Source organism: Abramis brama (genome assembly GCF_963993115.1).
Source record: "Abramis brama genome assembly, chromosome: 16".
Classification (NCBI taxonomy): Eukaryota; Metazoa; Chordata; class Actinopteri; order Cypriniformes; family Leuciscidae; genus Abramis; species Abramis brama.
The window spans coordinates 32,451,448-32,464,335 of NC_139978.1; the positions used below are offsets into that span (position 1 = coordinate 32,451,448).

The following is a 12,888-nucleotide window of genomic DNA, read 5'->3' on the forward strand; positions in this document are numbered from 1 at the left end:
CCACTGGGGTCGTATGGATTCCCTCCACAATCGCTGTGTGTGGTTTATCAAGCGTCAGCCGAGCAGCAGCCATTCACTTGCATTATATGGACTCACAGAGATGGATTTTTTTCATAAAAATCTTTGTGTTTATCTGAAGAAAGTCATATACATCAGGGAAGGCATGAGGGTGAGTAAATGAGAGAATTTAAATTTTTGGGTGAACTATCCCTTTAAAATATTAAACTTTTTAAACACCCATTTTGCTTTGTGGAGACGGTTGCTCTGAAACGCACCTGAAACAGTTTGATCCTAAAGCAACGACCAAACCGATTTTTTTTGTGTGTTTGTTTATTTCATATCCTGCACAGCACGAAATGTGGATACAATTATGAAACAAAAATGAAAACATGCAAAAACCAATAGAGAGAATTTTATGGGATCCTAACAAGAAAAACAGAACAGTAAAGCTTCATCAACACAGCTCCCAGTTGCTCCATTCACTCCACTGTTTATTTCCCCAAAGACTCCAAATCACACTACTCTACAACAATAAAGAAAGTGTAGACCATGTCTAAATATTACGCAGGGCTGATAAATCAACCTGCTAAATTGAAACTATAATCAGATGAACTCTCTGCTACACTGCCTTTTCCTCTGTATTTGCAATTTCACTCCATTTAATAAAAAATAACTACTACAGCACGAGGGAACTGTTTTGTTTCCAATAGAATCTATTTAATTCACAATGAGTGCATTAGCATTACAATTATGCTTAACACAACAGCTTGTGAGGTCATGTCAACACCTTAAACTGTGGTCTTTTATCGGTAAAAGGTCATAAACCCAATTTAAGGTAAAACCCAATCGACACGCATGGATATTTATTATTACAATGTCAGTTTTTCTGATGGCTTAAAAATAAAAAATTTACACTATCGTTCAAAAGTAAAAAAAAGAAGAAAAGAAATTAAGACTGTTGTTCAACAAATAATAATAATAATAATACTGCATTCTATTTAACAGTGCCTTTCATAACACCCAAGGTCACCTTACAAGCAATGAAAACAGTAATATATTAAAGAATTAAAGAAAATAAATAAATAAAAACAACCCCATTAGCATCACAGAATACAAATACATAACAGCACACATGCATCATAGATACAGTAGAATACAATACAGGCTAATAAAAAAGCCTGGGTAAAAAGGTAGGTCTTAAGATGGGATTTGAAAGTATGCAGACTGTCACTATTACGAATATTGAGAGAGAGAGAGAGAGAGAGAGAGAGAGAGAGAGAGAATTCAGGCGAGGGGCCGCAGAGCTAAAAGTTCTAGCTCCCATGGTAGTTAAGCGTATACGTGGTGACAAGAGAAAGTGAGAGTGAAGATCTTAAGAGCGTGCGAAGGGGTATAAATATGGAGAAGATCAGTAAAGTATGGAGGAGCGAGATGTGAATTGCCTTGAATGTGAGAAGCAGAATTTTGAAATCAATGCGATACTTTACTGGAAGCCAGTGTAGTCGCTGGAGAATTGGGGAAATGTGCTCAGTAAAAGGAGTTCTAGAAAGAACACAAGCCGCAGACTTCTGAAACAACTGAAGTTTATAGAGAAGTTTGGAAGGAGGACCAGTAAGAAGAGTGTTGCAATAATCGATACGTGAAGTAACCAATGCATGGATAAAGATTGCAGCGTTGATTAATATTACAGAGGTGAAAGTATGTAGCACGCGTTATATTAACATGGGCTTCGAAGGAAAGTGTGCTATCCAGAATGACAACTTAACCTGTGGGGAAGGACAAATTGCATTATAATCAATATTCACAAAAAAAACCAATCAGATTTAGTTAATAGTAAATATTAACTATTAGTAGATATTGTGCCTACAAGTATAGGACCTCAGTTTTATCACTATTGAGTTTTAAAAAGTCAGCTGAAAGCAAATCTTTAATTTCAGCTAAACAGCTGAACAAAGGTGGAGGAAAAGAGCCAGAGGGTTTGGAAGACAGGTAGAGCTGGGTCTCATTAGAGGAACAGTGAAAATGGATACCATATTTCCTGAAAATGTGGCCAAGAGGGAGTAAGTAGATAATGAATAGAAGCGGGCCCAAAACAGAGCCCTGAGGAACACCAGTAACTGTAGATGGTCTTGATTGGATATTTTAACCAATTTATTTTAATTTCAACCATGAAATATGACAAGGATGCATTCAACTGATCAAGTGACAGTAAATATTTTTATAATGTCACAAAAGAAGATTTCTCTGTCATATAAATGCTGTTCTTTTGAATTTTTTATAAAAAAATAAAAAAAATGGGGAAAAAATATTAAACAGCACAACTGTTTTCAATAATAATAATACATGTTTCTTGAGCAGTAAATCAGCATTTTAAAATTATTTCTGAATGATCATGTGACACTGAAGACTGGAGTAATGATGCTGATAATTCAGCTTTGCATCACAGGAATAAATTACATTTTTAAATATATTAAAATAGAAACTAGTTATTTAATTTAAATAATATTTCACAATATTACTGTTTTTACAGTATGTTTGATCAAATAAATGCAGCCTTGGTGAGCATAAGAGACTTCTTTCAAAAACATTTTTAAAAAGTCTTAGACAAAATGTTTGAACGGTAGTGAATAAGAAAAAAAACTTAAAGTAGTCTGTTTTTGGATGACTAGATGACCCATAATTTCAATGTGCTTATGGAAATGAATGATAGACTTGTACTAGTCTGCACTAATAGTACAAGTATGTTAGGCTTCTTTAGGCTCTTGAGGTTCTTGGACATGATTTCTTTCCTAATCCAGTAATGAGACAAAAACATTTGGACAGTTTCTTATGCTTATTTAATGCATCACTATTACATCAATATATACATCAACTATTCACACACCAAAGTTTAATACTTATGGGTTTGTTAAATTCTCTAACCCTAAATACTAATTACTGTGATGCGTAAATGTATGGGTTTGAAGGTCATCTGTCATTTAGTGCTACAAAGTGTGCAAACATACAATTTTCACAATTCATAATATTGGAAATGAAGACACACATCCAGAATGGAAACAACCACCTCAGGGTAATCTAATCTCTCCACCAGATGGCTTTTATATGAGCATGTGGGCGTTTATAAACGTCTTAAAGGGGTACGTCTGCTGAATTGAAGGCATAGTTCTGCTGCCATTGTTCCAGAGGCTGAGGTCAGCAAAGCATTTATGAAGGCCAAGATTTAAGATTTCACATTTCTATCTGATCAAATTTCTTTCTATCAATGATTCTGCCAAAACGAATCAGACTTTTCTAGAGAAACTTGGAAAAACAATATAAAGAGAATAGTTTTATCCTTCAAGTTCTGCATGAAGACTTTCATATTATAGGCTGCACTTATTAATAAAACAATTTTTTTTACTAGACGTCACACATAATTTGTTACTCAGCAATGATGACGATACTACGACTAGAGCACAACAGTAATCGTCCAAATTTTCAATGACCTTGAAAGGGGAAGTTTATTATTTCCCCAAATTATTTTCTCCATTGGAATAGAAAAACTTTTAATAAAGAGCTCTAAACCATGAAACAAACCAACCAGCTCCGAAATAAATACAAAATTACAAACTTTTATTTGAGGCAAACAAACAAATAAATAAAGTAAAACTTGATTCATACTCATTGATTAGTATAAAAACAAAATATTTTTAATTTATTGCACTTATGTACAAACATATAAGTAGTTTGAGAGTTTAAGTAGTTTGGGAGTTTAGGAAGATTGACTCGATTATGTCATCAACAGCGCTTCATGGGAGTGGGCGGGTGTTTACCGCCGTAATTTATCACACTTATTTCTGGCTGTCACAGAAACACATATCATCGTTTAAAAACCTCGTATTTCATAGCAAGTCTATCTTCAAAGGTTTATATGTTACTGTTAAAAATAATTTTCTCTGAGGAGCAAATGATTGTGATATTTACTTCTGGAAACCTGGCTGTCAAACTAGGGCGAGGTAAAGTAAACGTACTGTCTTGTCCCATACTCTGCGTTTATAAAAGAGGCCTAGAGGGTCATGAGCGTGGGTCTGTTTTGCATATGGGACTTACTAAAGCACAATCTCCCAGTACAGAGTCGGTCTCCTCCTTTCCCAACCTATATATGGATACATCTCGAGAACTGTTTCTTTAACGGCGCTCTGGAGATTTACAGGGAGTTTGGCTCATTCACACAAGTGTAATTCTCCAAGAGCGCCAGGCCGAGCAGCCAGACAGACTTCCTACTCATCTACCGAGTTGGCAGTTGACCAATGAGAACTGTTGCGCTTTCACACTGTCATAATAACAGCAGCCGCTCAGAATGATCAGAACTGAAGGAGCTGCAGTTTTCTCGCTCACAGCTACTCGTGATATCAGTCTGGGAGGAGATGAGATTGTCTTCCAAAACTATGTGACAATGATCATGGGAGTTGTGGGGCTGATCGTACTCGAGCGTTGATCAGATACACACCCTTTTAAGAACAGACGGATCCAAGTATTTGCAACGCGTTCTTCCCTCACATTCCTACATTTTCCAGCAAAACTCCTTCATCCAAGGCAAACAAACTCAGAGACATAGAAAATATGGTGTGAAAATATGGTTTCTGCAATTATTTCTACAATAGAATAATGTATTCTTAAAATGAAGACAAGCACAACTTCCCACTGAGACCTTCCTGGTAAAAAAAAAAGCACTGTGGCGATATCATGGTACATTAATGGTATCAAATGATACCACCATGGTGCTGAATGATTTATGATCATTTTCATGGCATTTACATGGTTCTCTAATGTACTTTAGTCAAAAAAAAAACAAAAAAAAAACACTGATGTCAGTTGGTACTAATAAGCAAAAGTATTTTTTAGTAAAATAATACTTTTATGCAGCAAAGACGCATTAAATTTATCAACAGTAAGAATAAAGACATTTAAAACGTTACACTATATACACACACACAAAGGATCATGTGACACTGAAGACTGGAGTAATGATGCTGAAAATTCAGCTTTGATCACAGGAATAAATTACATTTTACAATATATTCACATAGTACACATAATTCTAATCATATTTCACAATATTAGTTTTGACTGCATTAGTGATCAAATAAATGCAGCCTTGGTGAGCAGAAGAGACTAAATTGATAAAAATCAATGCTAAGAATGCCAGAGGTGGACAAAGTACACAACTTCCTTACTTGAGTGAAAGTACAGATACTACTGGTCAAATATTACTCCGTTACAAGTAAAAGTTGTAAAGACCGATTCTTACTTAAGTAAAAGTACAGAAGTACTCGTTTTTAAAAGTACTTCAGTATCAAAAGTAAAAAGTAAATGTCAATGCATTGTTTTATTATTGTTGCATTGTTGAATGTAATACTTACAGTACCTTATGCCTCTGAATCTATGCCTGCTTACCCTCATATCAATATCACATTTATTTCTAGAACACAGTTCCAGTAGTGAGATTGAATATGAGATTGAATAAGTGCACTCAATAACGTCTACAATGGTTTCGGACACCCAAATGGCTGTTCCCTCAAATAGTGCCCTTGGCTTAGTTTTTTGGCTTTGACGTCAACCCGACTTTCATTTCCAACCAAAATCCAACGTCTGTCCGACGTCGGGTTCTGGCGTAAATCTGACGTCGGGTTCTGGTATCAACCCGACTTTCATTTCCAAACCAAAATCATCCCCTGACTGACGTTACTACCGGTACTTTCTACTCAAGGACCTTGACAGAAATGTAGTGGAGTAAAAAGTATGATATTTGTCTTTCAAATGTAGTGAAGTTAAAGTAAAAAGTTTCCAGAAAAGATAATACTCAAGTAAAGTACAGATACTCAAAAAGTGTACTTAAGTACAGTACTCAAGTAAATGTACTTTGTTACTGTCCACCTCTGAAGAATGCACATGATTAAACCCATTCAATGATGTCTCCAGCTAGGCCTCTTTTAAACAGCAAATCTATCGCTTTAAGAGCGATCAAACATATCTGATCCAGTTATATTGATTGCAGATCTGAATGCATTTTAGGGTAATAACTTTAAACGTGTGAACAAAACTCCCACGAGTCACGACCCCATCTGTTACTGTCATATGCAGTGAGGATAAAAACGCTTCAAAATAACAGCCTACATGCTATTTTTATGAGTGATAATGGAAACTGTTCTCGTTCGAGCGCTCTATAATCCAGGTTCGTTTGATCCTCTTGTGTTCACTCACCAACAGTTCTACTCCACGTTTATTCTCCCTTCTTTAAGGTCAACATCAGATTATTCATGATGTGCTCTTCAAACACAGACTGACTGCACAAGATATCATCATGCACTGCAGAACAATAGCTATGTAACCCACACAATTTAAAGCACCATTCATGTGCAAACAGTGCAGGACAATGTCAAGGGTTTGTACAAATCCCTAACCCAAACCATGAGCAACAGTAATGGATTGAGCAAACACCACTAGTTATTAAAGACCACCTTCACCAGGGATGGTCGCTTCATGCGTTTGGCCTTCCAGTGCATCTAAAAGCCACTAGCGAGTATGGTGGTCAGCAGACATGCAACCCACTGAACTGAACTGAACTCCAGACACATTTAATTGGATTTCACAGTGCAGTGCTTGAGTAAATATCCAAAACAGACAGAACCTCAAGTAACCACACAGTCGAGTACAAACATGGCAGCGTAGCTCCAAAAAGACACGAGGACGACGAGGCTTCGCCTCAAGGTCTCTGCTGTTGCCTTATCAGCAAGTGAGCAGCAGAGCATGTGAATATCATTACATGCACAACGAACATCTGACGAACTGCATCACAAACACCCTTTCTCTACATAGACTGTGGCTACTGCAAACGGTTTCATCAAGATAACTCACTGCATGCTCTTTATAAATGTAGCCTATGATCTCCTTTGAATGGGAATCACATGAAAATGTCAGTCTGCTGGTAGGGCATTGATTTAGTGACATGCTGTCCTCTGAGACAAACGTGCGCTGGCAGGCGAATACATTATGCCACTGTGACTGATGACCTTGTCTTCAAGCACATTCATTCAGAGCACGATTGCTTCAGTGTTGTGCAGGATAAATAAGACAAATGCTGATTTCTTTCCAGTAATCATTAAAACCAGCTTAATATAGTGTAAAGGTGATTTTTCTGGGACTCGACCGTACAAGCGCCTACACAATATAGTAGACACAAGGACTGGAGTGGTGGCATTTTTCTAGTCTTAAAGACATCCGGAGTCAAGAGCATTTCAACATCAAGCATTCCAAGTATTCAACATCTATGTTTCGGTTTACATCAACACAAATGCGTTACTATTTTGCCCTTTAGATGAAGCTTTTGTCCAAAGCAATTTACAGTTGGGTGAATTAGTAATGTGTCACAATGTTGGGCACATTTTCTCTATATGAATATTACTTATATCTGTTGTCAACATTGTCATGCCGGGCTGTTACGTGATTGATTGAAGTGTGATTTTTTTGTTCTGGAGTGTTGAGGTAACAATTGTAGTAAATTGGAGAACTTTAACAAAAAACAAAACAAAACAAAATCCAGAATACACTTATTTATCCTACATTTACTACATGTTCTGTTCTTCTGGAGTCCCTGGAGGTTAAGTGTCTTACTCAAGGACACAACGGACATAGTTTGTGTATCTACCCGGGGTTTTAACCTGCAAGCTTTGGTTTTTATCCGATTTTTATCTACGTTTGTATCAAAGATGTGATGCTCGTTTTTGTTGTTCAAAAAAGTAGTCCATCAAATATACACTAAAAAGGCAACTAAACTATATCACACACACAAAACTTTTTCTTTTTTTTATTAAAAATTTAAATGGTCAAGGTGATGTAACCATACAGATTGATATTAAAAGGCTGATATTCTTGAAAAAAACTTTATGGCATAATATTTCATCATTTAAAAAAATTGTGACCCAAATTAAAGTCAGTGTGGCATAACCAACACACAGGAAGTCACTGTGTCGTCATGTGACAAAAAAAACACAAAAAAACATCAAAATAGACAGGACCTCATGACTGTGATATTAAAACATATTTTTTTACCTTTTTTAAAAAAAGTCGTGTTCAGGTTAAATACAGTAATCTTGAAAAAAACGTATGATTCAAACTTGAACATATATTTGAAAACGGTGGTTACATCACTTGACATTTTTATAGAGGCAATAAATCACTTTTTTTTTTTTTTTTTTTTAGAAAATGGCTTAAACAACAAAACTTAACACAACAATGCAAATATTACTTTCCCAAGAGGTTGGCACCTTAAGCTAATTTTTTTTCTAAGAATTCTCCTTCATCCTTTTTTGTCACTGACACATCTACGTCTGTTATGTGTAATGATGCTTTGGTACTGGCAGTACTGCTGGAGAAACCAAAACACTCTTGCTATAAGGAAATAAAATTGTGATCAGAGCATTTGTATAGTGTCATTTAAGATCCGGACTCACCTGTTCTGCGCAGGGCTGGCTGTGGACTGGATAAGCCGCTGCTGATGTGGTAAGAGAAGCGCATGCTTTTGAACTGGTTGGAATAGGAGGATGAATTGTGCGGACTGGAGGAGCTGATGAGATGCGCGCTCTTGGGTCGATTCAACTGCATCCCTGCCTGCAAAACCCTCACGCAGGCATATAGGGCACAAGATGCGAGCTATTTCCAGGGAACGGGCTCTATATTCCAGGTCCAGATATAAAAGCCGTATCTTCAAAATAGTCCAGGTGCAAAACCACCAGCCACTCTTGTGTCCCGACGGCCTCCTCCTCCTGTAGATGCTGGATAAGGCAGATCGATCCCCCCTGATCAGCCGGTGGAGAGTCAATCCGATCCAAGTCGCTTTGAGCAACAGAAACAGCCATCAACGATCAGTTTAACCAGAACCACACACAAGTCCAAGCAAATGTGATATAAAGAACTCCCAATACGCAGTGACCTTTATGAAAAGCAATCATCCTCTTATGCCATTTGCAGTCTTACGGTCATCCTCATATAGGCGCTCACAGAATGTACACAAACAGACGCAATGAATAACGTACAGACATTATGAATCCATATCAGAAGAGATTGACATTTTTACATGACGTTTCCAATGCAAAATTGCTTTGAACAACCACATTGGTTCTGTTAGTGACATTCGCGTTTTAAAACGAACTTTCCCGTTAAACAACTTCTTTAAGGCGCCGCATATTGTCGTTCTTATTCCAACGGGTTTCCCCTCCGTTTCCTTTCGGAATAACCGTATCCAAAAATATGCACACTCAGCTGCTTTAAACACAATTCACATTCGCGGTTTGAAAACTCCTCCGACTGTCGGCGTCTCTTAAGCGGGATTCGAACGCTAAACAAATGTTACACTGTCGCAACGTTCCATTGTTACAATGTTGCAATGTTACAATTCCGCTCTTGTCGCTCTCCACCGGTTGCTCGTCCGTTCTTTTGTGGGACTCGACAACGCCAAAGTGTGTTAAACTGAAAACCTCCTCCTCCTTCTCCTCCTCCACCAGGACATATGAAACCGAGCTTCAACCCCCTCCATCTCTCTCTCCTCTTTTCCCAAAGTCTGTTTCTCATTTTTTTTTCTCCCTCTCTCCCTTTCTTTTCCTAAGGGTTTGTGCTTGAAATCTGAGGCAGAGGAAAGACTTTCAAAGGATTTGAACGTTCCCCCTTCATGAAAAGAAACTCCTGTGTGTCCTAATCGGGAAGATCGTTTATATTTCATAAATTAAACATTTACACCCCATAAAAATATGTGGATTTTGGAGGAGAGCTGAAGTGGTTGTAAACATGGACTCGTCCCATTTGACCTACATTGCACCAGTAGCTCAAGTTGAAGAGTTTTCAGAGGGAGTGAAAAAAAAACTCCGATTCAACTTTTAGCCAGTTTTGCATTTGGGCGGATATAATTGGGTGTCATTAGGTTATAGCACTCCATTGTCATATAACCTTTTATGGCACATGATTCATTGTGTAAATGAATTATGACTGCATTTAAGATTCAACTTGCATGTCCAATCGCATTCTTAAATATGTATAAAATATATATTTTTTTAAAATACACATTTAAAATTGTCCAACATTAATTTAATAACTCAATTTGTCATGAAAATGTGTAAAAACAAAACTCAGTGGTCCTAACCAAAAGATGTCATTTCCTGTAAGCAATATAATTTAATATCTTTTTCAATTCTTGTTATCTCAGAGTAAAAAATAACTTTGACAAGCCCATGACAGGTTTTTTGATATTACCCCGACCCTTTGCCTTTCTGTCAGCAGTGTGAACCTTCTGAGTGTGTTTTCCCATAAATGAACATGTTATGGGTGGAAAGAGCGCCATCAAACTCTGTAATGTTTATACAAGTTGAGTTGAGCCAGTAGATTCTGTCCAGCTGCAGGACTGGATCTCTTCACACGTCTCTCTATGCAATGCGTTTTTTGGATGTTTATCATCATTGCAGGTATAATGAGGTTCAGACGATTTCAAATCTATTCCTGCATCTGTCATAAAGTACAGAATTCAATCCATTTTTGACTTAAAAAGAGCAAAAAGGACCTACCCACCACTAACTACAGTATTTGACTAGGAAGGTGGTTTGAGGCTTTTCTATAATTGGTGGCGTCAATTACACAGTTTGACCATTAGATGTCAGTCTTGCTTAGAAAGTCAGATAAACAATTTACCTGTCATACTCATAGTAAAGGGGAACAGGTTTTCTGATACAGTAGTTAAAACGGACAGTTTCTTAAATTGCTACACTGGAATTTATTTATTGGATATTTAAAAACAAAACAATAAAAACAACATACATTAAGAACGGATGAAACGTCCTTGATCTTTCTGACCTTTCAAAGGGTTCAGTTCTTTCTGATGAACTGGCATCTCTGCCATCCAAAGATCTGGTCCAGTGATTAACAATAAAACATTTTCCAGATATTCTGCATCAGTCCTTCACTCGGCTAACTTCTGAGCCGCACAAAGATTTCCGACTTCTCAGGCTATACCTCGGCGGCTGGGGAAACGATGCAAATATATTAGCAAAGGGACATTTGCAATCAAAACACAGATGGATGACACATGCCCTGCAGTTTTTGCAATAGACATGCACAATTGCTAGAGTTTCATGACAGAACTTTGTATTAAAGGGGTCATTATCAAGGTCGCTGTACTATGAAACACACTCAAACTTCAAAAACTTCCCCCAGAAGTTATTTAATAATCAACTTCCTGGAATGAAACCACATTAGGGTGAGTAAATAATGACAGAAAAATCCCCTGTATTATCATTAATACAAATGATGTATTGTTGTGCAACAGTACCTCATTGTCATCCACCAGCACACTGTAGACCGTGGCGGAAGACGTCCGCGAACGAGACCCTGAGGTGCGCCGCTGACGTCTCTTCAGGGCTTCTGAGGTGCCCTGTGTCTCGTGATGTCTGGCTGATGATGACAATACAAATTTGCATTGAAATTAGGATTCATTTAACGGTTTCTGCAGGTTTTATGAAGGTAATTATCCTGTAGTCAATAATTGTATCACTTAAAACTCATATTTGATCACCAAAATGACACATTTAAACGTTTTTTTCCCTGAAAAAAAATATCTTCATGCCTTAAAATATCTTGAATGCAACTCTACACCCTTGCCTCATTTAGTATATGCAGTTGTATGAATATGCAAATGAGCCCCGCCTCCACTCATGCCAGCTCACAGATTCACTGGTTGATGATCACAAGCTGACGTGATTGGTTGCAAGGTAGTTTGTGACATGATTTCAAACCACGATTTTGAGACTGTTTTAACCCTTGTGTGGTGTTCATATTTTTGTTACTCAGCCGGTGTTCGTGGGTCTGGTGGACCCGCTGCATTTTGGGTTTTTTAATTCAACACAATCAAAAATGTTATGTTAAAATACTCAACATATGTTTACTTCATCCCAATTACAAGCAATATAAACAGCATATATGGTTAATATTTTCTCTTTACCTTTGTTAGATCACATTTAAGAATTGCAACCTCGTGTGGGAATGGCAGGAGTAGTAACACAAAACTCATTCTTTCACTCTTTCACACTTACACACAATCTCTCTCACACACACACGCACGCACACACACACTCATGCACACACATACACACACCCACAACACACACACCCACAACACACACACAGACACACACACAAAACACACACCCACGCGCACACACACACACACACACACACACACACACTCACTTGGATATGTGGTGTACGGTCACTCTCCATAGGCATAATGTTTTTTCTAATGTACAAACTGTATAATCTGTCCCCCTACACTAACCCTACCCCTAAACCTACCAGTCTCAGAAAACTTTTGCCATTTTTTGAATTTCAAAAAACACCATTTAGTATGTTTTAGTATGAGGACACAGATGTCGTCATAAACCATGTTTACGTTGTAATACCCATGCCATTATACACATTTGTGTCCTCATAAACCATATACAAGAACATACACACACTAACAGCAGGCCCTGACAGGAGGAGGACAGAGTAAAGGTACACAGGACCTACAATTTCCACACTTTTATTAGCCCCGGGTCCAGTGGACCCGAACATCCTGTGTGTAATATAAATGTGTAGGGGGGGTGTACAGTGTGTTTTCATTGAAAATGTGTTCTGATATATATTCCTCACAGAAAATGAGCCAAGGCCAATGAGTCTCAGTTTGAAAAAAATATTAATTGTATCATTTTTCTTTTGATAAAAAATGAAAACGGGTCCAACAGACCCGAACACCATACAAGGGTTAAGGAGAAAATACTCAGCAATGGTGTTGCCTTATGAATTTGCACTTGGTTTGTCTCAAAGCAT

General features: G+C 37.5%; 2 protein-coding genes across 3 annotated transcripts in view; both read right to left on the reverse strand.

Moving 5' to 3' along the window:
* fgd1 (FYVE, RhoGEF and PH domain containing 1) overlaps positions 1-11,610 on the reverse strand; it is a 50,921-nt gene extending 39,311 nt beyond the window's left edge. Inside the window, exons 1-3 of one of the 2 annotated variants that reach the window (XM_084138710.1) lie at positions 11,354-11,610; positions 10,879-11,045; positions 8,493-8,874 (exon numbers count right to left, since the gene is read on the reverse strand). In XM_084138710.1, the coding sequence (XP_083994836.1) occupies positions 8,493-8,643 (151 nt within the window). In that variant the 5' untranslated portion in view covers positions 8,644-8,874; positions 10,879-11,045; positions 11,354-11,610. The remainder of the gene's footprint in view (positions 1-8,492; positions 8,875-10,878; positions 11,046-11,353) is intronic. The other variant, XM_084138711.1, reaches the window with a different exon arrangement.
* Positions 10,977-12,888, reverse strand: part of LOC311098532 (uncharacterized protein) — a gene marked incomplete at both ends in the record, with an annotated part of 9,166 nt that continues 7,254 nt past the window's right edge. Inside the window, 2 exons of the mRNA XM_084138765.1 lie at positions 10,977-11,045; positions 11,354-11,475. Coding sequence (XP_083994891.1) covers positions 10,977-11,045; positions 11,354-11,475 — 191 coding nt within the window. The remainder of the gene's footprint in view (positions 11,046-11,353; positions 11,476-12,888) is intronic.